General features: G+C 34.4%; 2 protein-coding genes across 3 annotated transcripts in view; both read right to left on the bottom strand.

Annotated features, from left to right (window-relative positions):
* The window catches only part of LOC134839392 (V-type proton ATPase 21 kDa proteolipid subunit c''-like), a 327,751-nt gene that overhangs the window by 264,447 nt on the left and 36,074 nt on the right, over nucleotides 1-27,230 (bottom strand). The gene's annotated exons all lie outside the window — the stretch shown is intronic.
* Nucleotides 26,869-27,230, bottom strand: part of LOC134839383 (anillin-like) — an 87,315-nt gene continuing 86,953 nt past the window's right edge. For both annotated transcript variants that reach the window (XM_063854913.1, XM_063854914.1), the window contains exon 13: nucleotides 26,869-27,214. In XM_063854913.1, the coding sequence (XP_063710983.1) occupies nucleotides 27,118-27,214 (97 nt within the window). In that variant the 3' untranslated portion in view covers nucleotides 26,869-27,117. The remainder of the gene's footprint in view (nucleotides 27,215-27,230) is intronic.

The following is a 27,230-nucleotide window of genomic DNA, read 5'->3' as shown; positions in this document are numbered from 1 at the left end:
AGGCCACTTACAAGAAACTATAGCTACGAAAGAATTCAACTGAAAGTTTTATTCAATGACCTAAAAAGCACCAATAATTAAAAAAATCACCTTAACAAGGCTCTTATTCCGTTTTGTAGCACCAAAAAAACTTGTGTAGGCTTACAAAAGTATAAGTGAGAATAAACCAGCCGAAAATCCGCATAAAGTGTGTCCCACTCAAATAGCGCCAAAGAGCGTAAATAGATTCAAATTTCGAAAATAGATTTTAATATTTAGGTTTTCCAGTGAACCCAGTTTTCGAGAAATGGGAAACTTTTAAAAAAAATGCGTTACTTTCAGCAATTAAAAAAATCTTGTAGTTTAATGATTTTTAGGACATAAAATTTTTCTGCAAAACTAAAAATGGATCAGTCTCCTTGAATTTAACTAACAGGTCATTGGTTTGGTCTTCTTGAGTTCACATACAGTTTTTGATCTGCCTGTTGGTTATGCTTGTTGAATTGATGTTAATTCTCAAGATGAAATTCATTTTAAGAGCATTTTTTTCTGCCTATTAAATAGCAATCTAAATGGGTTTTTGATTTTGCTTTGTTTTGACTGCAAATCTTCTTTCGATTTTCGATTCGTTTGTTCGGAAAATCTTCAATATGATTCGTTAACGTTTTTTTTCTTGAAACAATATCATGACAAATTTTGAATAGTGCGTCTACATTCCTTTCATTAGAAGAGTCGTTAAGAACGCATGTTTTTTTTTCGCTTTAGCAGAGGGATATAGGCAATGTTAAATCTGTTTGGAATCAGAAAAAATAAAACTTAAGAGTTACATTCAAGTTTCTGGTTATACAAAGGAGAGTGATTCAATGTCAATGAACAAAATGAAGTCTTTTATTAAGTTGGTTTCGTTTTTTTTTTCACTAAAAAGTCTTAGTGTTTTTCACGCTCTAATTTGACCTTTCGTGATTCGATTTTTGGTTTCTACCTGACTTCAGTTCAAGTTCATTTGAATGTAAATTTTAATATTTAAGTTTTCCTTCCAGTGAACCAAGTTTTCGAGAAATGGGAATTTTTTAGAAAAAATGTGTGACTGTCAGCAATTAAAAAATCTTGTAGTTCAATGATTTTCAGGACATAAAATTTTTCTGCAAAACTAAAAGTGGATCAGTCTCCTTGAATTTAACTAAGAGGTCATTGGTTTGGTCTTCTTGAGTTCACATACAGTTTTTGATCAGCCTGTTGGTTATGCTTGTTGAATTGATGTTAATTCTCAAGATGAAATTCATTTTAAGAGCATTTTTTTCTGCCTATTAAAGAGCAATCTAAATGGGTTTTTGATTTTGCTTTGTTTTGATTTCAAATCTTTTTTCGATTTTCGATTCGTTTGTTCAGAAAATCTTCAATATTATTCATTAAAGTTTTTTTTTCTTGAAACAATATCATGACAAATTTTGAATAGTGCGTCTACATTCCTTTCATTAGAAGAGTCGTTAAGAACGCATGTTTTTTTCGCTTTAGCAGAGGGATATAGGCAAGGTTAAATCTGTTTGGAATCAGAAAAAGTAAAACTTATGAGTTACATTCAAGTTTCTGGTTATACAAAGGAGGGTGATTCAGTGTCAATGAACAAAATGAAGTCTTTTATTAAGTTGGTTTCGTTTTTTTTTTACTAAAAACTCTTAGTGTTTTTCACGCTCAAATTTGACCTTTCGCGGTTTGATTTTTGGTTTCTACCTGACTTCAGTTCAAGTTCATTTGTTAAAAGTTGGTTTTTGAACATGATCTAAGTTGTGACATGATTTTTAACACGATAAAAAACAGAGAAATAGATGTGGTTGTTGTTGAGGGGGAGGGGGTTTGTTCAAATTGTGTCAACATTTTGTTGTTAGTTTTAGTGTCAAAAGTGACTGCCATGAATAAATAGCCAAAAGGCAAACTCAATTCATTCGTAATTCTATTGGTTTTTAAATTTTTTTTACAGAGTCGATCAGTCTGCAGATTAGTGAGAATAAAATAATTAAAAGTTTTATATAAGCTAATTAATACAATTCACCTCCAAATGAGCAAAATTGGCAAAACTGAGCAAAATTGGCAAAAAAAAGTCGGAAAAAAACTGAACAGTAATTTTTTTTCTTGCAAAAAGAACCGTTGTCGGAACATTTATTGTAAAATTTCCCAGCTGGCGATTTTTACTGATTACTACGAGAAGTTAATTTTAACATATAAGATTTGAAAGATAGTTTAGCAGTTTGTTAAAATTCGTATACCACGTTAAGTATTCCTATCGTTGTCTATGTTCTTTGAAGGTGATGTCGAAACTGGGTGTGTTCTTCACCCTGCTGCTCTCTGTACTGCTCATAGTGAACTATGCCAGTCCAGTAGTGAAGGCGTCCTCCATACAGATCACACGCATACTAGTGTTGGGTGAGATCATTAGCGAAATGATTGATTGCTTGATTGCTGAGCCCGACCAATATCAATTAATTGATTGAAATGAAAATAAGCCACCAATTAGTTTCAATTAATTTAGTCGTTCATTATTCCGACTTTCGAAGAAACTTGCAGAGTATTTAGGATTAAGGTAGTGTGGTAGGAGTCTTTGAACGTAGTAAAGAATATTTTTTAGGTTTTGATGTTTTTTTTTCAGGAAAAAGATTTTTTCACGCGTTTATTTCGAAAGTAGGTTTTTTCAAATTTCCACCTGAATGAGAATACTTAACCTAATGATCCGGTTTTCTCAAATTGAGCTGATTTTTTCAAAAAAGTGTCAATCATAAACTGTGCTTGAAGTTCAGAGAGTTTTTTGAAATTCGAAAGTCTCAGAGAGTTTTTCTTCTGTTTCCTTGCGTTCAATGAATTTTTTCTTATGTTTTACTGTATATTTGCTATGCTCTTCTTTTAACAACTTTATATCTTACTGCTCTTATTTCTCATCTGCTTTTGTGACATTCACAGATAGTTGGGGCGTAAACTTTTGTAGCTTTATGTTCTGTTTTCGTCTCAACAGGATCTAACCATAAATGTTCGTCCTAGTTACCGCTCAATAAATGACCCTGCATACTTAATTATTGTTGGGCGGGTTAAATCATTTCAAATTGAAACAAGACTGCTCGTATCAGGGCGAAGCCCTGAATGTTCCGACTGCCTTTTAAGGTTTATGGAGCAGCAGTAATAACATAAAAATTTAAATGAAATAAAATAAAATGAAATTTTTTTTTTCTAATATTTGAAACTTTTTCTTTGAAAATCATCCCCCACACGCCATATAAAGTACAAAACAATAGATTTCGCTCCTTGTAACAATTCAATTCTGGCAAATAAGCTTCGTTCAACCAATTTGGAACAATTTATAGGACGGACTAAATCTCCGCTTACGCGTTATTAGCGCGAATTATATCGCTCGTTAATTGTCCCAAATTGGTCAAAATGGCCAAAATGGCAATCTTTAAACCCTCATAACTTTACGAAAAATCACAGGTGAAATATTTTTTCAAAATTAAGCTCAGGACAACAATAGCTTTCGAGTGATATAAGAAAATCCCGTCAAAATGGCTAATTAAAAAGTCGAAATTTGTCTGAAGATTAAAAAAACCCACCCCGAGCACAAATATTCCGTTACTTTCGTATCGAAAGTCGGAACAATAAACTTCTCAAGTGATAACTTTTTTTAACATGTTTTATCAATTGAGGCCATAAGAGCTTAGGAACATCCAGCACTTTGCCCTGATATACGAGCAGCCCTTCTTTCAACACGGCAGTTCCCTCTTCCCTTGAACCGTGTAAGCAAAGGAACCAGTGACGGCATGTTTAAACAAAGTTGGGTAAATTAAGTTTGGTTAAAGCCACTGGATTCTTAGGCTGCCTTTTTTTAATGTTTAAAATTAATGTTTGATAATGAAAACGCAAGTAGTCTAATAAAGAAGAAACTAATTCGGTCTCCATTCGCGAGTATTTATATAGAAAGGATAGATGAATCAGAGGTGCCATGTTTGTACAGTTTTTACGAGCCTTTTTCCCCTTTAAATCTTTCCTTTTTTTCTTTTTATAAATTTATGACTAACTACTGAGGTAGTTGATCTAATTCTTTGTATGATTTTTGAACTAAATCAAACTAGTCATTGTCAAATCATTTTTAATGAGCGCTGACACTGTTTTTTGAGGCTTCATTATTGAATTTTCACAACACAAAATAAGAGGTTGAAAAATTTTTTATGCATGAAAATGGATATTGAAAAAAAAGATAATACTTTTACCACTATAAATATCCAAGTGATGGCATGTCACCCAGCCGAAACGTCACCTTGCGGAAAATAACAAGTGTGACAGTTTCCCAAAAATTAGAGTAATCGATGTTTTGAAGAGATGCATCATTTCAAGCGCTCGTTGTAAAATTGTCTTTCACCGGTGACTGTTTTGCTTCTACGGGTATCTTTTTTAACACAAGACTAATATTGAACTTTTCAACAATTGTAAGAAACATATTTTTTAAAAATCCTAAAAATTCGTTTCACTCATGTTTCCTTTTTTCGCGGTTTGATTTTTTATTAAGTTCACTTCAGTTATTTTGTCAAGAAGGGTAAACTTCTCTTCTTCTATCCAATAGCAATCTTAAAATTGTCACAAAATATTGATTTCTGGCTCCAAAAATAGTTTTAATCTTTTTGAACTTCAATAGGAACAAAAAATATCTATTGAGACATTTTTCTCTAAATATTTTATTAAGAAAAAAAAGTTTATATTTAACAAAGTTTTAAAATCAACAAACTTTAATGTAATAGTTTGTTCAAATTTTTTATGCTGAAAATTGTTAAATAATTTTCAATTGATTTTTGTTTTGTTTTGCTGTTATTTTTACACTTTTATAATTTTCTGTTAGATATGTTTCTCCAATTACTTCTGTTGATTTTTAAGATTTGAAAAATAGCCTCAGATGGCAATAAATTTTTCAGTTAGCGACAAACTGATTCTTTGGCATGCCTCCAGGCTACTAACAAGAAACTATAGTTACACAAAAAAGTAACTATAGTTTTTATAATTTGACGTAACTAGTAACAATATTTGAACAATTCGCTAAAAAAAGTTTTTTTTACTGTCATCCAGCACCAAAAATTGTGCGTGGCTTATAAATGCATCTGGAAGAATAAACCAATCAAAACTTTGCAAGGTGTATATCATACCCAAAATTTATGTCTCACAGTAGATTAAACAGCCATAACTACATCATTTGAATGAAATTAGCATGACTTGCAATTAGCAATTACTGCAGAACATTTAGGTATCAGTCATGTAACAGCTCAGCTTGTTAATATGCTAGCTGGCTGATTTTGTGGCTGTTTTTTACTGCCAGTTGTACGGGTTGAACACGGGGACAAAAAAGAGCCAGTCAGAGAAAATTGAAACGTTTTGTTTTTGTTATAGAACAAGCAAGCTTATTAAAACCTGTCAATTTAAAACGGATTTCCAAAACCTCAAGGAACCCAAGCTCTTTTTTATGCGACAAGCACAAAGGAAAAAATCAAATAGCATTCTGCTTGAAACAATGCACGCACTAAAACTTGGAAAGCAAATATTGAACGTTGCAAAGATTATGAACAACCAGAAAAAAATGAAATGAACAGTTGCCTCATTTCATAAATTTTGTGCGCACCTAATTGTTAACATTTGACTTATTGAGTAACTGAGAAAAAAACAATGTTTTTTTATTTTTGTTTCATGCATCAATTTTTTTTATTGTTTTGAACTGCAAATTTTAAATAAAAACAAGACTGCTCGTATCAGGGCGAAGCCCTGAAGGTTCCGACTGCCTTTTAAGGTTTTATGGTGCAGTAAAAACATTAAAAAATTAATTGTAATAAAATACAAATAATTTTTTTTTAATGAAAATCATCACCCCACACGCCATTTAAAGTACAAAAAGATAGATTTAGCTCCTTGTAACAAATCAATTATGGCAAATAAGATTCTTTCAACCAATTTGGAACGATTTTAAGACGGATTAATTCTCCGCTTGCGCGTTTATAGCGCGAAATTTATCGCGCGTTAATTGTCCCAAATTGGCCAAAATGGCCATCTTTGAACCCCCATAACTTTACAAAAAATGATCACAGGTAAAATATCTGTTTCAAATTCAAGCTCAGGACAACAATACCTTTTGAATGATATTAAAAAAATCCGTCAAAAAATGCTAGTTAAAAAGTCGAAATTTGTCTGAAGAAAAAAAACCCACCCCGAGCACAAATATTCCGTTACTTTCGTATCGAAAGTCGGAACAATAACCATGCTTTGATAACTATGAATTTCAACCGGTTTTTCCAAAACAATTCACCTAGAGAAACATTTTTTTTGTCCCTTCAAATAGTAACAGACACGGTTTTTCGATTTTTCTTGATTTTTTCTGGAAGACTTCATTTGAGTCATATTGTTCAGAAAATTTTCAATTTTGCTAAAGTTTTTTTTTCAAGGAAAAAAGTTCGAGGAAGTATGAAGTAGGAAGTATGAATCTCAGAACTGTGAATTTAGTTTCATTTTATTAGAAAAAGTGTTATGTTCACATTTATTTCTGCTTTAGCAGATAAGATATCTGTAATTTTAAGACTACTTTGAATCTCAAATTAAAACGAAACTGCCTGAAAAACTGAAACTCAAAAATTAAATTCAAAATTTTGAAAATCTGAATAAACAAAGCAAAATGATTAAGCGTCGATGAACAAAGTGAACACATTTATTTAGGTGTTTTTTGTTTTTTCTTCACTAAAAAGTCTTAGTTTTTGATTATCTTCAAAATCGATCTTTCGCAGCTTAGTTTTTGTAAATCCAATGATTTCAGTTATTTACAATTTCATGTTCTATGTAATTTCAATTCAAATCTGATCATTAAAATGAATGCAAATTACGCTCTTTAAGCGCAGTGAAAAAACGTGAATGCCTTTTAATGGCTCAAAAAAGGTTTTAATAAAACTCGATGAACTTTTTTATATAGACGTGTCGAGAAAAAGTCTTAAAATTTGTTCAGGTTCAAAGCTACTTTTCGCGGTTTGACTTTGATTTATTTTTAATTTTAGTTCATTTCTTTTCTTAAAAGGAAGACAAACTCCACTATTGAACAGCAAATTGCAAAAATCACCTAAAATGCTATCGGCATTTTGGTTTCGAAGATGGTTTCCCCGAAAAATTTTTTCAGATTTTACAAATTTCTTTGAAAGTTTCAGAATTTTCAAAAAATTTACATATTGAACCAGATTTTTTAAATTGGCTTACGTTAACAAAAAATGACTATTTTAAATTTTTTAGAAATTCAAAATTTTAAGACATCTGTTTTTTCTTCGAAACGAAATTTGAAATTTTTTCAAAAAACAAGTCAGTACTTTAATCTTTCTACTTGCGTTCATTGACTGTTTTCCAACTGTCTGTTGGCTATTTTTTCTTAGATTTTTATGCGGAGTTAATATATACATGTTGAACCAATTTTCTGAAATTGGATTAGTTTTATGGAATTTCAACCTCAAAAGTTTCTTGAAGTTCAAAATGATGTAAATGTTTCTTCGACATTCGAACTTGACAACAACTGGAAAAAATCCAATCCTTTTTGCTACATTTCCAGTCCTTGATACTTTTCCAAATGGCAGTTTGCAATTTGTCACCGCAATTTTTGTTTGAGTAATTAGTAAGCTATAGATGAAAGTCAAAGACAAAAAAATGTTGTTCCGATCTTAATATCTGATCTCAATTGTTATCTTGTCCTCTCTACACCTATAGGCATGCTGTTGTCGTTCACTGGTCTGTACTTCGCCTCCTCCTCCACATCAACGTTGAGCTGCACTCTGTTCCGCTTCTGCAACATGTTCGGCTTCAGCTGTCGCTACATGTCAATCGCCCTCTACGTCGCCAGACTGCACAAGATGACAGGAGCAGGAAACAAGAAGGGCAAAAACTGCTGCAGGTCAGAACATCATAAGGCTATCCTCAGAGTTTGTTCATCCTCAGCACACCGTCGTCTCTCTTTCTTCTTTTCACTAGGGGCGGATCTAGTTTTTTCTCGGGGCGGATCTAGTTTTTTCTCGAGAGGAGGAAGAGGGGTTTTCATCAAAAATTAGATGACCTTTTTTTAGGTTGACTTTCCTGCAGAAATATTAGACCAAACAGACATTTTTTGGCACTTTTTGGATGATTTTGACCAAGAAAACTGCATTTTTTATTGCGCCACCCCTCTAAAATAATGTATATTGGCACCAAAGGCGCCTTTAGAAAAGTTTTACGACCAGTAGGGCAAAAATGGATATCGTAAATTAATATCCAAGAGTGGACGTTTTGGGCGGTGAAGGGTTCGGGTCCTTGAGCAGGAGAAAGCGCGCAGTCCCCCTAAATTCGCCACTGATCTGCATAGTAGCTGCATTTTGTTAAGTGTCTATAAGTGAAAATCAAATCATTTAGACCGTAATGGTTTGAGTTTTTAAGAGTCGATGAACGCAGTTCTGACTCTCATATAAATCGAGATGATTTTTTTTGCTCATTTCAAGAAAAGTCTTAAAATTTGTTCAGGCTCAAATTCATTTTTTTGCGGTTTGACTTTTGGTTTCTTTTTAAATTCAGTTCATTTTTTTTAAAAGGAAGGAAAAGTCCACTATCGAACAGCAAAAGTGTAAAAATCACAAAAACCGTGACCGACTTCTAGTTTCAAAAGTGGAATTTAATTTTCAGATTTCCTAATAAAAACAAAAGGAAGTTTACCTTTTGATCCTATTTTTTCATATTGGGTCAAGTTTATCGAAAAAGTGGCAATCAAAAATTGTTCCAGAAATTCAAAGTGCTCTGAGGATATTTAATGAAAAAAGTCGGTATTTTTTCTGTTTAATTGAATTCATTGACTTTTTAAGGTCATCTAATAAGACAAGTCGGTATTTTTTCTGTTATTTGCGTTCATTGACTTTTTTCCAACTGCCTGTTGGCACTTTATTTTTTTTGAATTATTTACTCGTTAAAACAAAGGTAGATTACCGTACACAATAACAAAACTGTACCTGGCGCCAAAAAGCTTGAAGGGCGCCAAAAATGAATTTAATTTTTCAGAATTAGTAGCGTTATTATTATCTCAAAATCATCTCAAAAAATTATCTCAAAATCATGTCTTTCATCAGGAATGTTTTGGGATTTTTTGGAGGGATAACAAAAGAGAAACCATTTTTAGCAAAAATGAGACAAAAAAATTCAATTTTTGGCAGCAGCAAAAAAAAATTTTGTTCCGAGTTCCAAAGAAATCAACAAAATATTTGGTTTGAGACGGTTTTGTTTCTCCAGACAATGCTAAACTTTTTAAAAAGTCATTTTGACGAATTTATTTTGTTTGCAGAAAAGTATCAAAGCAATGAGCTCAATTTTAAGAAAATTATTGCGCTATTGAAAAAAGTAAATTTGAGATTTAAGAAATTGGCACGATTTGCCATTTTTTCATTAATGCGAATCGTAGTCGGTAAAATGAGCCGGTTTTGAAACCATTGCAAGTTGAAATGAACTAGGCTAATGAAACTAAGCAGGACATTACTAAATGAGAAAAAAAATTATACTTGGCATAGAGTGAGTGTGTGTGTGTGTGTGTGTGTGTGTGGGGGGGGGGGGGGGGGTTGGGGGGGGGGATAATTACAAAAACATTGAAATTTAATTACAAAACAAAGCTTCGCAAAAACTTGATAGTTCAAGTACCAATAAAAATTTTCAAGAACTTAACGACAAAAAATCAAAGTACTTTTTCAAAATTTTCAAAATTGGTATTTAAATTGAGGTCGGGTAGAGATGCGTGGTAGGAATATTCTCCCCTACTTGACTGCTTCAAAAGCCACCAGTTGCATATAATAATGCAATTAATTTAACAAAAGGACGTCGACTCATTTCCGTCATCTTTTTTTTCAGCTCGTTTTGATGGTTTGATTTTGAATGAAGTCTCAGCTTGAAACTCGCTTGAATTTCAGCTCTATAATAACAACAGTAGATCTACATAACTCTCAGTAGAGCTGTTTCGGTTTTTTCAACGTGGGTTATATTAAGCATAAATGTTTCACAAAACTGAAAGAACATTGAGCTCGTTTAGTTCGTCAAATGAAACCCGAGAGTCAAAAAATCAATATAAAATTGTCCTTCTTTCGGTTTCCTTGTATTCATTAACAATTACTATCACCTATATGTTTGATAGGTTTACCCGAGTTGATCTCCATACACGGAAAAATAGTCATCGCTAAAAAATTTTGCAAAATTTAAAAATTTGTTACTTTCGTTTTATCATTTGTGAAAGACAGCTCTAAGACAATTCAGGTCGTTTTCTATGAATTGTAAATGCAAGATCGTCCAGCCTTTGGTGCTATGAGTAAACCAAGGTTTTTGCCTCTTGTGTTCCGTTACAAAATCCAAAACACAATCCAAATGGAAAAATACTTATCATAGAGATTTCATACAATTTTCTGTAGGTATGGAATTGTATGGTGAGAAGTTTTTCATATATAGAAATTGTATGATAAGTTTTGGTCAACCCGGGTGTGTTATAGTCGCTTCTTGAATAAGTTCTTCAATGCCATGGGCCATGCGAGGGCGGTCCAAGTGGTGCCTTGGATAGTGTGGGCGTTGACTGCTGTGTGTTTTGGGGTCGGAATCACTATTCAGCCGGAAACAGTGGCAAACCAACTGTTCGACCCCCAACACTACTGGGCATTTCTGGACGTTTACAGAGTGTGCAAGGCGCGGGTCTTTTCTATTCGATACCCGACCATTGCATAATTGAGGTAGTGAATACGGGACACGGGCGTATTTATGGGGGGGGGGTTTGGTTATCACCGACGCCCTCGTCAAGGAAGGGGCCCCTTCAGGGGCGGATTTAGGATTTTCTCGAGGGGGGATTTTCAAAAAAAATAGAAAATTTTGTCGATCTTTTTTAGGTCCAATAAATTGATTTTCGAGCTCTCCCAAACCACTAAAAATTTCCTTTTTTGGCCAAATTTTCTGCGCCGCACGCAAAGTTTTGAAAAAAGAAGCCAAAAAAAAACATTTTTTGGCACTTTTTGGAAAATTTTGACCAAAAAATTGCGTTTTTTTTGGCGCGCGCTCCCCTCTCAAAATTACTTTATATTGGCGCCGAGGGCGCCTTTAGAAAACTTTTAGGGTCCGTCACCAAAAATGGATATTTCAAAATATTACAAAGAGGGACTCTTTGGGTCGGCAGTGGGTCAAATCCCTGAGGGCGAAGAGCGAAAAATCAGTTTTGGCCAATATTTGTTGCACTTAATATCTGGCTAAAAATATTTTTCAAAGTGCATATTGGCAGTTTTGCTTCGGTGTTGGTGGACTAATCGAAAAGACTCTGTAAGGCTTTTTTCAATTTCAAACTTATCTTACTGGACGTGGTAATTCCCTTTCTCTTTCTCATTTTGGCTCTGGTGATCAGCATCCAAGCTAAAGCTGTGTCCGAATTTCTGCGACAAGACAAACAGGTGTTGTTCGTGTTTCTTTTCTTTTTGTATTGCATCACGAATATCATGATCTCGATATCAATAGCGAAAGAGCAGCCTAGAGTAAGGTTTTTTGCGTGTGTTTTATTGTACCTACTGGAAGTTTGGGTCTTCAGTCTGGTCATTTGGTACAAAAGGAGCGTAATCTTCATTAGACCTGCTTGCTAACATTCTTGCACCCAACTTCGGGTTTCAAAATCTTTTCCAAGCCTAATTTTTTCGTTCTAATAAGTTTCATCCTTGAAATTGAGTTTAAAGCCATTTAAAAAAGAATTCGGTTCCTCTCAAAGCTGTCTAACCAGAATAGACATTTGATTTAAGACGATTTTGTGATCGTTCAAAAAAAATTGATATGATACGTATCAAGAAAAAGTATGCGATTAAGAAAAAGTAAGTTGAAACTTATAAGCACTGCAAAAATAGCTGCTTTTCTACATTTTTGCTAACTGGATAGTAAAATTTGATATGCATTTCCGACTCATACTCTCAGAGCTAATGAATAATGAATTCAAAAGGATTTACATTCTGCTCGCTGCACGTGAACTGAACACTCGCGAAAACGTGACCAAAATCTCGACCAGGAAGGGCGCCATGCCTAATATGGAACAGCAGGGAAATGCGAGCGGACACCGATTCTCCATCACGCGCCTCGTACAGAGTCACAGAAATTCAGGAACGAGCAACCGACAGTCTTCGTTCGGATCCATTCGCCTTAACAGCACTCTCAACCAAGGCTCGACACAGAATGCGAAAGCTAATTAGAGACACGACCTCCGTTACTATTACAGTTCTTAGCAGCCGGTGGTATTTGGATTAACTACACGTGGACTGAAACACAGTTTCGTCAATTGACTTTTCAAAAATCACCGTTTCACATTTCAACAATAACTTCATTTGTCCTGATAACTGTTTTTAAAATTAAGATGTCTGCAATAAGTTTCTAATTAGAAGCAAATTTACCGCCGGTCTCAAAAAGAGGCCCTAAAAACAATTCGGAGCTGATTTTTGTCATTGAATCAAATCCTTACAAAAATGCTTTTAAAATGGATTGATGCATAATTGTTGTTTAACCACTTAAATTGTTACCCAAATTTGTAATCATTTAAATTGTTACCCAAAACTGTAAACATTCTAATCGTTACCCTAAACAATATAATTTTCTCATATATCTTTTGCGACTGAATTGATAAATTTGCATCATAGGCAGTTATTCGTTTTTATTTTCTATTGACCTATTTCCTATTGATATTTTCAATAGGGTATATTAGTATTGAATCGAAACAAGTTCCCCCAACAAAACAGATGATCATAATAAAAAAACGTAAGCCGAGTTAGCACGTTAAAAATTACAGCTGTTCAGTATTGATCAAAGCCTGTTGTTCAGTTCTCAATTTCAACGTTCTGTTCTTGATTGAGGACCCTAACTCACTAATTCAAGTATTATTACTAGGACACAAAAAACACCGATTGGTTACAGAAGGCGAATGCCTTTCACCTTTTTCCAAGAATTTGAACCCATTGATCGTCCAACCCTCTCCCCTAATTTATTTTCTCTACTTTGGCTGACCCAAAAGTATGTTGGAGGACCATGATGAGTATCAAAAAGTCTCGAGTTATCCAAATGTAGTGCTGTTGAGAGTGCTGTTGAGAGTGCTGTTAAAAAACAAATGTAAGTGCTCGCAGGATCTTACACGTGGATTCAATAGGGGATCCCGATAAGTGAGATGCTATTTTCTACAGGGTGTTCCAAAACCTTTGAGACTTTTGAAAAGGCTGTCATTTTCGACTGAAATGACGTATGAGTCTCATTTTTTGCAGGGTGATAGATGAGATGCAGAATTTTGAGAATCCGTTAACAAATAACAATAACGCCAGTTTTTTTCAATCTCGTTCATTTTTTCAAAGAAATGAAATGCAGTGATGAGCAACGCAAATTCATTATCCTCCAGTTTGCAAAAAAATTGTCAGCAATTGCTGTCAAGCGAAAACTTCTTGAAAAATATGCCATTTGGGGAAAGAAAAGAAGCAAGTTCACTTTGACCGATTTTCAACGTGAATGGCATGGGTTTCCAGACAGGCCTTTGGGACAGGTTACGAACAGAGGTGGTCGACCAAAGATTCGAAATAACAATTATCCGAGAGTTGCGACACACTATGAAAACAACCCCAAATCAAGCATACGAGCGTCATCAAGGGCACTTGATATCCCCTCAACCAGTTTATGGCGGATTTATAGACTTAAAGTTTGTTCCAATCAGAGTCAACAAACTGCATAAAATATCAGAAAGAAATTACGAAATTCGAGAAACATTTTGTTTGTGGTTTTTATCTCAGGATCGAAACTTTCACTCGAAGGTTCTCTGGAGTGACGAAAAATGGTGGGTCGAACAGCCAAAACGATTGGATTTGGGCACGTTGCAACCCTCGTCATAGGCCTTTTCTGGTTCAGAGATGAGAATGGAAGACCAATAACGGCCAACCAAGTTCTTTATCTCAACATGCTCAGGAACCAAGTATGACCCTTTTTGTGGAACACGGCGAGATATTAGAAGAATTCGATTCCAACAAGACGGCGCAACATGCCATACAACCCCTCCAGTATTACAGTTTCTACAGACTGTTTTTGGTGAACTCATTATCAGTCGTCATTCCTGAATTCCTTGGCCCGCTCAAAGCCCAGACCTGAATCCCCTGGACTACTGGTTCTGGGGCTTTGGTTGTGCTGCAATTCATCACGAAAAACCCCAGGAACACTGTCGAACTGATCACAAGCGTTGAAAATTTCTGTCAAGGGATCACACAGGATCAGATTTCAGCTGCTACAGCCTGAATTATTAAGCGAATGTTTAAATGTCAAGAAAATTGCGGGAAACATTTTCAACATGAAATGAATAATTTTTACTTTATATAAAATTTCCACATCTCGTCTATAACGTGTTAAATTTTAGTGTGTTCACTTCAATTCAGTTAGAAGTCACAGCCTTTTCAAAAGTCTCGTAGGTTTTGGATCACCCTGTATCGTGGGTATGTAAAATGTTGCTTGACTGATCAGGGGTGAGTTTATAGTCTAATAATGAAATATTGAAGAAATATCTTCTCGAACACTCTTTTCTGTTCATAAAACTCATCAATCGAGGAGAGACTGTGAAATGAGTCAGTCTGATTCGCCAGTCAGTCAAAGGGCCCGGTGGTTTGATACCCAGCATGATCTGGGTTTCCTGCCTGAGAGTGAACCAACATTTTTTTCAGCCCAAAAGAGACACAACAAATGCACGTAAAATTTAACCAGGAGTACAACAGCGATTCTCTTTAAAGATGCAACAAAACCCAGCCCAAAAAATTATAACAAAAAAACTGCATGTATATTTTAAGCAGGAGGACAGTAACGGCTCTACGCGACTTACTGAACAGCTCATATGTTGGACCTTTCCCTCGTGAATAAATCGTCTTTCTATAAAAAGCATTCGGACTGAAATTAGAGAACTCAATGAGCTGTAACAAGTAGTGACGCATTTTTGCACACTACATACTTTTGACTTCTGATGTTAATTAAAATGTAGTGCTTTGATAAGCAAATGTTTTATCTGACAATAATTTTACGTTTGCCACTCGGATATCATCTTTTCATTTAATCGACGCAATTTTTCAAATTTCATTATTGATAGTCCTCATTTAAGAGCACGTAGAGGGAAGTTTATCTTTTGCTGATATTATCTTATCCAAGGGAAGGACTTCCAAGTCTAGAAGAGAAATGATAAAAAACGGATATCTTTTCTTCCTGCAATTTGGTTCAAGATGTAACTGATTGTACTTCGTATTTCAAAAAAAATTGGATTTTTTTTCATTACTCCGATATTTCAACCTGGCTAGGGAAAGCTCCAAATTTTGTTTTAAGAAGTTTTATATGTGACTCTGAAATTTTCCGGGTTCAGTTTCTTAAATATTGTGATTTCATTCTAAAGCTGCAAAAATTATATACAGGGGCGGAACTAGGATTTTTTGCAGAGATGGGGAGGATTTTCAAAAAGTTTTCAAAAATTTTGTCTACCTTTTTTTTGGGTTGATTAAATTGATTTTTCCGAGCTCTCCCAAAGCACTAAAAAGACCGTGTTTTGGAAAAAAATTTCTGCCCTGCAGACAAAAATTAGCAAAAACAGGAAAAAAGGCGTTTTTAGGCACTTTTTGGGATATTTCGAACAAAAAAAGTAAAAATTGCGTTTTTTGGCGCGCGCTTCCCCTCTATATTAGTAAATATTGGCGCCGAAGGCCTCTTTTGAACAATTTTAGGGTCAGTAAGCCAAAAGTGGATTTCTCAAAATAGTACACAGAGGGACTTTTTGGGTCGGCAGGGGGTCGAATCCCTGAGAGGAGAGAGCGTCCTTCCTCAACGCCCCCCCCCCCCCCCTAATCTGCTAATGAGTATATATCAGAAGCAGATTTAGGGTGACGCCCTGTCCGCTCACAGAGCCCCCTATGGTTCTTTTTAGACATCTTTTTATGGCCGACCCAACCTTGAGTTTTCTAAAGGGGGCTTTTAGCGCCAATATATACTAATTTGTGTTCTTGCGCCAAAAAATTGCAAATTTTTCGTCAAAATGTTCAAAAATGTGCCAAAAAACGCTTTTCTGGCCTGTTTTTTTTTCAAAAAAAAATTTGCATGCGTCGCAGAACATTTGGTCAAAGTGTCTTTATTGTTATTTAAAAGAGCTCGGAAAATCTATTTGGTCGACATTAAAGTAAGGTTGACAAAATTTTTGAATTTATAGCAACAGCTGATAGTAGCGGTGGATCTAGAATTTTCTCGATGGGGGTGGGGATTGGACTTTTAAATTTTTTTTTCAATTTTGTTGACTTTTTTTGTTTAACCAAATTGATTTTCCGAGCACTCCCAGAACATTATAAAGATCAGATTTTGACCAAAATTTTTTATCGCATGTAAATTTTTGAAAAAAAATAGATTAAAAAAAATGTTTGAGCATCTTTTGGAAAATTCTAACCAAAAAATTGCGTTTTTTTTTGGAGCGCGCTCCCCTTCATATTAGTATAATGAGCGCCGAAGGCATCTTTAAACAATTTTAGGCTCCGTCAGCCAAAAATGGATGTCTCAATGGGGGCGGAGAAGGACTTTTAAATTTTTTCGAAAATTTTGTCGACTTTTTTAGGTTAACCAAATTGATTTTCCGAGCACTCCCAGAACATTATAAAGATCAGATTTTGACCAAAATTTTTTATCGCATGCAAATTTTTGAAAAAAAAATAGATTAAAAAAATGTTTGAGCATCTTTTGGAAAATTCTGACCAAAAAATTGCGTTTTTTGGAGCACGCTCCCCTTCATATTAGTATAATGAGCGCCGAAGGCATCTTTGAACAGTTTTAGGCTCCGTCAGCCAAAAATGGATGTCTCAATGGGGGCGGGGTAGGACTTTTAAATTTTTTCGACTTTTTTAGGTTAACCAAATTGATTTTCCGAGCACTCCCAGAAAATTCTAGAGATCTTATTTTGACCGAAAGTTTTTTTATCGCAGGCAAATTTTTTGAAAAAATCGGTCGAAAAATGTTTTTGAGCTTTTTTTGGAAAATTTTGACCAAAAAGTGCGTTTTTTTTGGAGCCCGCGGTTCTTAAAATTAGTTTGTTTTTGCGCCGAAGGCATCTTTCAACAAAATTAGGACCCGTCAGCCAAGAATACTTGATGAGGGGCATCCGATTGTTGTATTTTTTTCCGAAAAATGCAACGTGACTTTGTCCTCATGCATGAATCCCATTGATTTTTCTTCCATCTACTTCAGTTTAGTGAAGCAAAAAAACGCATATCAGTTTTTTCGGTTAACCAAATTGATTTTCCGAGCACTCCCAGAAAATTATAAAAATCCTATTTTGACCGAAAGTTCTTTTTATCGCAGGCAAATTTTTTGAATCAATAGGTCAAAAAATGTTTTTGAGCACTTTTTGGAAAATTTTAACCAAAAATTGCGTTTTTTTTGGAGCGCGCTCCTCTTACAATTAGTTTGTATTTGCGGCGAAGGCATCTTTGAACAAAATTAGGGCCCATCAGCCAAGAATGCTTGATGAGGGGCATCCGATTGTTGTTGTTTTTCTTTCGGAAAAATGCAACGTGACTTTGTCCTCATGCATGAATCCCATTGATTTTTCTTCCATCTACTTCCAGAAATAAAGCAAAAGGAACTATGGCGTTGGCTGGGTATCACAACCTCATAGCTATATACCTCAAAAAAAGCCTGCGTGATTTGGGTTCTATAGAATCAGAAAATTGTCTCAATATTTAGAAAAACTGATATGCGTTTCTTTTCGTTTTTCATGTTATTTTAGACGCTTTGGATCTTATAAGGCAATAAATTAACGGCTTGGAATAAACAATTTTTTTGACATGCAACGAATTATCCATTTTTGCAAAAAAATATTTGTGGTAATTATTAACATGAGTCAACCACTTGAATTGAGAAAACTCCAAATTTATTTTTACTTCCTATTTTAACTTCATTTTATGAATTTTATTTTCACACTTTTTAGCTTTCATTTCCGGGGCTGTATGTAATAGCATATAGATAAAGTAGATTAAAATTTTGCTAGCTTAAATAGATTAAATAGATTAAAAAGATAGTTTTAAATATATTAAAATCAATGACTGTGATGACAAGTTATTTAATTTCACTACTATTTCACAACAAAAACCGATTAAAAACCAAAGCAATTCTTTTGTTGTGCTCCTTGACAACCAAATTTCTCATATGTAACAAAGAGATAGAAAGCCGGAATATTTGGGTTGGTATTAGTATCGGGAAATCTGATTGACTTATATGTAATTGAACTTCATTTCAAAACCTTAATTTTTTAGCTATGTAGAATACAAGGTGATATATTTTGCATGAGAATCGCAAACTATCAAATTCACCAAAAAGCATGCCTCTATACAATTTGAAACGATTTTCAGGATGAACTGAACCTTCGCTTACGCGTTAATAGCACGAAATATATCGCGCGTTAAATGTCCCAATTTGGCAACCTGTAAACCCTCAAACATTTACGAAAACTAATCACAGCTAAAAAAAATTTTTAATTTGAGGAGAAAAATATTTTTTGATTGATATAAATAATTCCATCAAACACTGCTAGTTAAAAGGTCCAAATTTGTCAGAAGAAAAAAAACACCTCGAGCTCAAATATTCCCTCATTGTTCTGACTTTCCAAGAAAACGGAATATTTATGCTTGCTGTGTTTTCTTATTCAGTCATTTTTTGGCGATCAAAAAAACAGTGTTTAACAAAAAATTTTATGCCCCATTGAAGACATCGACTACCTGAAATCAAATTTAAGAAGATAATTTACCTCCGTTTTTTTGTTAAATTTTAGAGCTTGGAAATTGCCATTTTGGCCATGCTCGACTAATTGATGTACACTTTGTACCACTAAAATTTTCACACCTTGATATTGTCCAAAATTTATAGTTTTTCAATATTTTTTAACAAAAAACTATTTCACATGGATTAAGGGACAGACCGAACATTAACGGTTTTGCCCTGATATACGAGCAGCCTTGTTTCTCTAAAACCAGTCGGAACAAATACAAATTGGAGATCCACAGCGATGCCCGAGTTGATGTTAGATCAAGAATTTTCCTTATATTTAAAATAAAACGCAACATCCATTTAAACAAACAAGAAGGTTCAAAAATCCTTCAAATATGTTCAGTTAAAAAGTTACGCCTTGGTTCGAACTTCCTGGGCTAGGACCTTTTGGTAAATCTATGAAACGATATGTTTCACACTTTTTTCGTTCGAACTTCGCTATAAAACTAGACGATCATTTGCGATTGAAAAATAATTGCAAATTTAATTTGGCAAGTAAAATACAGGACATTTCAAACTTTTCACTTGAATTAAATTTCAAAATTAGTTCACATGTCATATTCATCTCTTCATTTCTTTCACATCACTAATCCCCTAATATTTGCTCAGACGTTAATGAAATATTAATGATTTTTGCAGCCATTGCCACAAAAAACTTTCCACTAGGGAGTATGCCATTGAAATGCTTCCTCTAAGTTTAAAATTTCAAATAGATCAATAAGCAGCAAAAAGAAAACAGATGAATTACAAAGAGTTAAAAATATTAGCAAATCCGAGGCTCCGGTCATGTAGGTGCATCTCGTTCATTTCAATTTAGTTCAAGTCAACCTAAATTTAATTCTATTTTATAAACAACTAATTTCAGCAGTTCGGATTAGTCTAAGAAAACTGAAAAAAATGTTCTCGCCTGACTTTTAAAGATGCGAACAAATTGTACCCTCTTCAGGACTCTTCTCGCACCAATGACAAAGGCCGTCAGGTTTATCCTGGGTTCCTCTTATTGCAGCCTAATTTTGATGTTAAAATTTTTCATCATTCTGTTATATATGTTTTCTGGTATTGTAAAATAATTGACAAACTTTAGAAAAATTGCTGAGTAGGAAAAACGCGAATTAACTTAAGCAAACTAAAAAACTTATGTCGTCAAAATTAGAGTTTCAGAGAACAAATAAAAACGATAATAAGCTTTTCAGTTTCACGTACAATTAAATTTGCCATTTTTTCCGCAATTTTTTACTACTTTTTAATCATTTTTGTTAGTGGGCTTTTTGCATTATTGTAACGTGCTTTCCAATGCTAATTAGGGCGTTAGAAGTCAATGATGTCGCGGAATTTAGTTGAGAAAAGCTCTATATGCGGAAAAATTTTCGTTGGCAGCACAGGAAGTTTAAAATTTTAGTTTAAAAAATTGTTATTGAAAAGTTATAAATCTTAACTATACCATTTCGCAGTTTTTTTAAGATACCAAAAAGTTGAAAATTTATTCAGCTACAAACTAAAAACCAACTCAGAGTTCAGTAATTTTTTTTATAAAATGATTGGTTTATTGGACAAAATTTGACTTTTGGCTCGTTGATTTTTAAAATAACTGTATGTTGATGAAGCATTATGAAACTGTAACCGACGTTCGTGCCAATGTTTCCCTGCAATTCACAAAATGCACAGTTTGACCTCATAATGTAGCTTTGAAAAATAATTTGAGTCCAAAAACTCAAGCACTTTGGACTGTTTACGTCAAGGTTTGCATTGTTAGTGCCGCAAAACGTCAATTTTTGCCAATTTATTGAAAAGTTGCATTATAAATAGATTTTTTGTAGTGTTTTGAGAAAATTTGGAAAATCAAGTGGGTCGACTATATAAACATAGCCAACAGACAGTTTGAAAAAGTCCATGAACGCAAAGAAACAAAAAATAGTTTAGCCAGAAAGTTTCCAAATCAGCTTTGAACAGAAAGAAATACCTTTTCATCGATAACTTCATTTTGAACAATGAACATCTATTGAACATATTATACAGATGGAATTTTTATTGTAATTTCCCAACACGTTAACTTTCATATTTCCTCTTTTGTCTTTATTTTTTATGAAAACTAAGCTCGTATATTTCGAGAATTTTTTGGCAAGTACCGATGAAAACCGGAGTTCGCAAATTGAGAAAACAATTTGATTTGTTTTGCTCAGAGAAGTCTAAAAAAAGAATACAAAGTCTCAAGACTATCTCTCAGGCTTATGTTTAGTGGTTGTAAATACAATTTTACATCAATCATTACTGTTATACTAGCCTGTTAGAGCAGTTAAATATTAATAAAAGATTCAATGAAAGCAAGGGAACAACAAAATAGGAAAGCAAACAAACGCAAAGACTTGTTTTTGAAAAAAAAATCAATTTTCAAAAAAGACATATGCTTCAACTTACAGTTCTTTGAGTATCACAAGCTTTCAACTTAAAGATCTTTGAGTTTCAAATAGTTGGAATTTTTATAATGAAATTAAAATAACTTGAAAAAAAAACTGGATTATCACTAAAAGTTTTCATTCCGCTGGGAAATCTTGAAATTAAAACAGAGGCAAACACTAGCGAGCACGACAAAAAGCAGTTCTAGAGTTCTAAAGAGAACTTTAAGAAAAAGTAAAAATAAGCCTCGAATTAGTACACTTTCTTGGACTTGAACCTACGACCTACTGCAACCTAGAGATTCTGAGGCTAACGCACTAACCACTCATCCACGGACGCTTAGTCCTTCCGAAACACTAGCCACAGATAAAGCCGCGAACAAATGACAGATGCTATGAAATTTCCAATTGTACAGATCTTGATTCTAGCGAAAGGCAGAGAAGTGAACACCTTTAATGAAAACTTTTATTTACGAGTTAACTAGAAAAAAAAGAAGATTCACACTAAAACACTAGCTGCTCGTTAGCGTAATTGAAAATTTAAATAGAGATCGATGACGTTTTTTTTACGGCATATTCGTGTTTATAATTGGAGATTTCATTTTGCCCAGCAAATGAACTTGAATTGAACTCAAAAAGCGCATATATACCTGACGGCATTCATATGTGCTTTTATAATTATGAATGCGCTTCTTTTGTTTTCAGAGCATTTTTGGAAAAATTTTGGATGAGTCTGAACTACGTTCATTGATTCTTAAAAACAGGTTAGCTAAGTTTTTGAAAAATTTTCAAAGAACCACTAACAAGAAACTCCTCGATTTGCCCTGGTATAATTTACGCTCTTTTCATAAAATTATATTAGATAAGATTTTTAGATTACGCTCTTTGGTTGAGGTTATGGTCTATTTTTCAAGTAAAGCGAGGATTTTTTGCTTCACCAAAGCGCCGTTTTGTAATTTTTAATATTTATTTCGCTTGCCAAAATTGAGTAAAACTTCAGATTATATTTGGAAATTATTTGAAATTACGCAGTACGCTTCACAATAGTTAGAGCGTTTGATACCAGATTTATTTTTCAAATGCATTGATGCAATCGAAAACGACCCAGATTAACAAATCTTTTTCACTTTCCCTGATTTGATTTGTTGATCAGTATGCGGAAGTTTATCTTATTAAGAGATTGCCTATCTGGAGTCCATTAATTCAGACTAGATATTGATCAGGATTAGAGATAACGATTTGTGTTAAAAAAAGCGTGTCCATGTAAATCTTTGCACTAACGGGCCATTTGAGCCTACGGCGTTGCCAATTCCGATAGGGGAAGGCGCTGATTTAAGCTTTTTGACCTGTGCCAATAGTTCAAGTAATGTTCAAAAAAGATAGTCTTTTACGTACTCACGCCCAGTCTTGTAATAAAGCTGGAACCAAATATGTGAGGGTGAAACGTACCGTACTAATTATGATGTGGTCCCTTTACTCCTCACGAATAAATGAAATAGTGGAGATAAAAAAAATGCCATCTAAAATACTCAGCACTTGAAATTTTCAATGTTTCTATGACAGTTCAAATAACGTTGGGGCCTCAATAAGATTGTCTGCTCAACCTGAACCCCGTATGCTGTGTGAAAACTCTACGGATAACCTAATTTTTACGGGAAGAAATTCAGCAGCGTCCACGATTCCTTCTGAATTACAGCGCATCAAACAAAAGTGAATTAATGGATCGAAAATCAAAATATATTACGTTCACAAAGCCGTCAAACGAACAATAATCTTAGAATGATAACTATTTTAGTTATGGGTGTCCTAACTCCGTGGTAGTTTTGTTCGTAGCATTTTTTTTCTTCTGTATTTTATGATTCAACGAAGTTAATTCAGTGAAAAATCTCCTCTGTAAATTAGAGCACTGGGCTGTCTTTTGATTCTGAAGTGACGTTATCACTGTCTCAACAAAGCTCAACTCCACAGTTTAATGGAATTACCTTTATTTCGGAAGCTGGCAGCAGCGTTTGCATCCACCCACTCGCCTTCTATTTGGGTCATTAGATATTTCTAAAAAAAAAGCAACATATAACACAGAGGCGAAGTTGAGCCTCGCACCTTTTGCGATTAAACGCAAAAGTAACAAACATAAGAAGTCAAAAAAATGGAAAGCGTTAAAAAAAACTAGTTCCACCAAAATTTAAATTTTCGTATTTCCTGATAGAAGTTCATTCTAGGCTAACATGTAAGCAATTTGAAAATAAAATTAGCAACGGACACAAAACTTGCAAAGAAAAAATAAAGCGGGCAATCTTTGAACAGAAAAATTATGATTTCATTTTTAAGTTCCACCTGAGACTAAAATCAACAACACTTGCACTTTCAACTACAAAAGAATTTGCCTACAGCATAAGAAAAAAAATCAGTGATGTGGTAACTAAGCTGACAATTTTTGAGCAGATGCATGTTGAGCCGAAAACCGAGTTGATTTAATTTTTTTTAAAGTTTCAAGTCCGACTCTCTGGACCTAAAAAGAACAACTTTTGCACTTGCATTGAAAACTGTTTACAGGACAACTAAGACGACAAAATTTTAGCAGAAAAACGGTTGTCCAACAATTCAATTTTTACCATTTTTTTTCAATTGCATATATACCGAAAAAAAACAAGGTCCGGGCGAAAGTCGACCCCAAGACCTTAGGCTACAAAGGCGACGGCGTTAGCTCTAGGCAAAATGAGAAGGAACCGGAAGTTGTTTACTGGAAAAAGTTTTGTTCCCGATTTCAAGACACTTGCTCTCGCATATGTAATAATACCTGATTTTGTTCAGCAGAAACTTTTGTTCTCGAAACAAAGCAAAATAAGGTCATTATGCCAGAAAATATAAGCTCATAAAAATCATAAATTATATAAAATCCATGCTTAGCAAAAAAAGCCAAAAAAACATTAGCAAATAAAAAAAATCATTTTTAAAAAATCGTGAAATGGACCGACGGAAACTAGGCCGAAAACCACGAATCCGAAAAATATGAACATTTTTTCGAGAAAATGATTTGAAAACAAATGAACGTCGGAAACAGACTACGACTACACCTATTACTACCTAAATGAAGGTAGTTTTATTCGAATTTTCAAGATATTGAGCATGTCTGAAGTTGAGCATATCCGAAACTTACCATTTATACACATTTGAACATTCTGTGCCTAAATTTTTTTTACTGGAAAAAAGTCTAGTACCCAATTGCAGTACCCTTGCTAATCGTAAGGGTGAAAAACCTCATTGATGACATAGCAGAAAGCTAGACAAGCGTAATCTAGATCTTAGAATTAAGAAAACGTTAAAATGATGTAACTTGGGCTTTTTTCAAAGTCCCTCTCTCATTTTGAATTTTTTTCTTAGTAGTTCAACGTCTTATAATGGCTAAAAGTATAATGTTACGGTGAAAACTATGAACAAAAAGCTGTTCAAAGGGCTAGTTTTCTAGCCATGCAAAATTTTATTACTTTATGACAACGCTAAATTACTTTTTCAAAATTGAATATCAAATGTGGGGTAGAGGGAATAACTGTAATTTAGCTTGAAAATCAAAGTATGGTGGAGAAATTTCGAAGAATTGAAACAAACTTTATATATGACGTACGTCATCTGGACACTCATTCCATTTCTAGAAAGAGCTACGAATTGATGCTACAAAAACACGGCCGATTATCATTATATTTCCTCGCTAAATGCAAAATAATTTCGTTACAACAAAAACAAACTTCAAATGGTGTTTGAGCAAAAACAAAGTATCAATTTATCATCTTTTTTAGTAGCATTTCCAAATTGGCCCGTAATTTTTGCAACTTCTATGGAACTCTGAGATGGCAGCCTTAGTTATTTCAGGAATTAATTAGAAATCACCCATCGTCGATTATCTGATCAATGTCTTTAACTATCGATAATGATGATGATGATGTTGATGACCCAGGGGCGGATTTAGGGCCGGCAGATTCGACCCCCTGCCGACCCAAAGGTTCCCCCTTTTGAACCATTTCGAAATATCCATTTTTGGTGACGGACCCTAAAAATATTGAGGGGGGGGGCGCATGCGTAAAAAAAACGAGATTTTTTCGTCAAATTTTTTCAAAAAGTGCCTAAAAACGCCTTTTTATGCCAGTTTTTTTTTAAATTTTGCCTGCGGCGCACAAAATTTGGCCAAAACAGGGATTTATTAGTGTTTTGGAAGAGCTCGAAAAATCAATTTGATCAGCCTAAAAAAAGTCGACAGAATTTTGCCTCGAGAAAACCCTAGAGCCTCCCCTGTGATGACTCATAGGGAACTCCATGTGATACTATTTTACGGCACTCATTTTTGGGCAACCAACTTTCAATTTTTTTAAGACGCCTTCGACGCAAATGCACACCTAAATCGAGGCTTAACGCGTCAAAAAGGTGATTTTTTTATTCAAAAACTTGCATAAGCAAAACTTGCAATCATTGGGAAAATTAGCTTCTCAGTGTTGAAAAAAAAACTACATTCACCCCCTGCTCACGGCTTTTTTGTTCGACCTATTGGTCGATTGTAATTATGTCCATGGATTTATTTGACAATCCGATAAAGTGAACAGTTGGGATTCGTTACGAGGTTCGATACTCATCCGTTTGGTTCAGCCGTTGTGATTCCTCTATAGGGGTGAACTGACAAAACTATTCACAGAAAAGTTAACTTTGACTTTGTTTCAGTGGTTTTTAATAGAAAGCCACATGAAATGGTGCAGGAAATCCCTGAACGTTAGAAACTACCGGTAATAGATCGGAGAATTCTATACTAATTAGCACGCGGAGACATTTTTCAGCGTTAGCCTCATCTCGATTTACCACCTGTCAAACGAAATCTGCGCTTACCTGTATGTATTCCCTTTGGAAGCAACTAATTAGTGCCAGCTATGAACAAGCGTTTTTTCGCAATCCTTTCAGGCTCTTTTCACACATCCCCCCACTCCACCCCCTCACACATTCGAATTTCACTTTTGAAATACGAAATAAACCTTGTCATACTAAAATTGAACTTTCGACCCCGGGCGGATCTACAATTTTTGCGCGAGGACTACAAATAATTTTATCGATCTTTTCAGGCTCATGAAACTGATTATGCGAGATCTCTTTTTGCACAAAAGACCTTTCTTTGGGCAAGTTATAGACAAAAACTTTGGTTTTGTCTTATTCAGGTTCCTTCACAATTAGTATATTTTGGCGGCGAAAGCGCCGGTGGTAAAACTTTACGGTTAATCGGCTAAAAATGGATATCATAAAATAGAATCAAAGGTGGCCCCTTTGGGTCAAATTTCTGAGGAGGAAAGGGTGCCACATCCCCCTATATACGCCCCTGTTTGCCCCAAGTAATTACAATACCTATTGAGAACACATCTGCTAATTGGTCTTAATTTATCAATTTCATTTTTTTGGGAGTCGAATTTCAATCGTTCCCAAAGATGGCGCGTTAGTGAGAATGAAATTTGTAGATTATGAAGGTTTTGGTTGACACCATCTTAAGGTGACCATTTTGGTCTTCAAGCTCTAATGAAACCCCAAAAAAACATCCCTATTTAGCGAAAAACTAAAATAATCTGCTCATTTCTTTCAAGGTGAGATCAATGCTTAAAAAGGTTTAATTCCCAAAGTTTCACAAATGGACAATAACAATAATTAAAATTAATGTAAATCGACAAACTTCAAAAATTGGAGCATCAACTCACTCAACGATAAAATCTATTAATCACACAAAACTGCAAACTTGAAGCAAAAACAATTTCAAAGTTTTCAATTAATGGCTGTTTTAATCTTTCGTTGCCTTCATCTTTTCAGTTACGATGGCAAGAATTGAAATTAATAAATTGAAGCTAGTATATCATCATCATCTCAGGGGAGTTCACGATTGAGACCAGGTCTTCAGATTAAGAATGACGATTTCTAAATTTCGAATCCACTCTAGTTTCGATTCCTTCGAGTCCGTGCACAGCAGCTGTCTAAAACGGATAGAAA

The sequence above is a fragment of the Symsagittifera roscoffensis genome, chromosome 2 (assembly GCF_963678635.1).
Source record: "Symsagittifera roscoffensis chromosome 2, txSymRosc1.1, whole genome shotgun sequence".
Taxonomy (NCBI): Eukaryota; Metazoa; Xenacoelomorpha; order Acoela; family Convolutidae; genus Symsagittifera; species Symsagittifera roscoffensis.
This window is presented reverse-complemented; position numbering and strand designations above follow the sequence as displayed.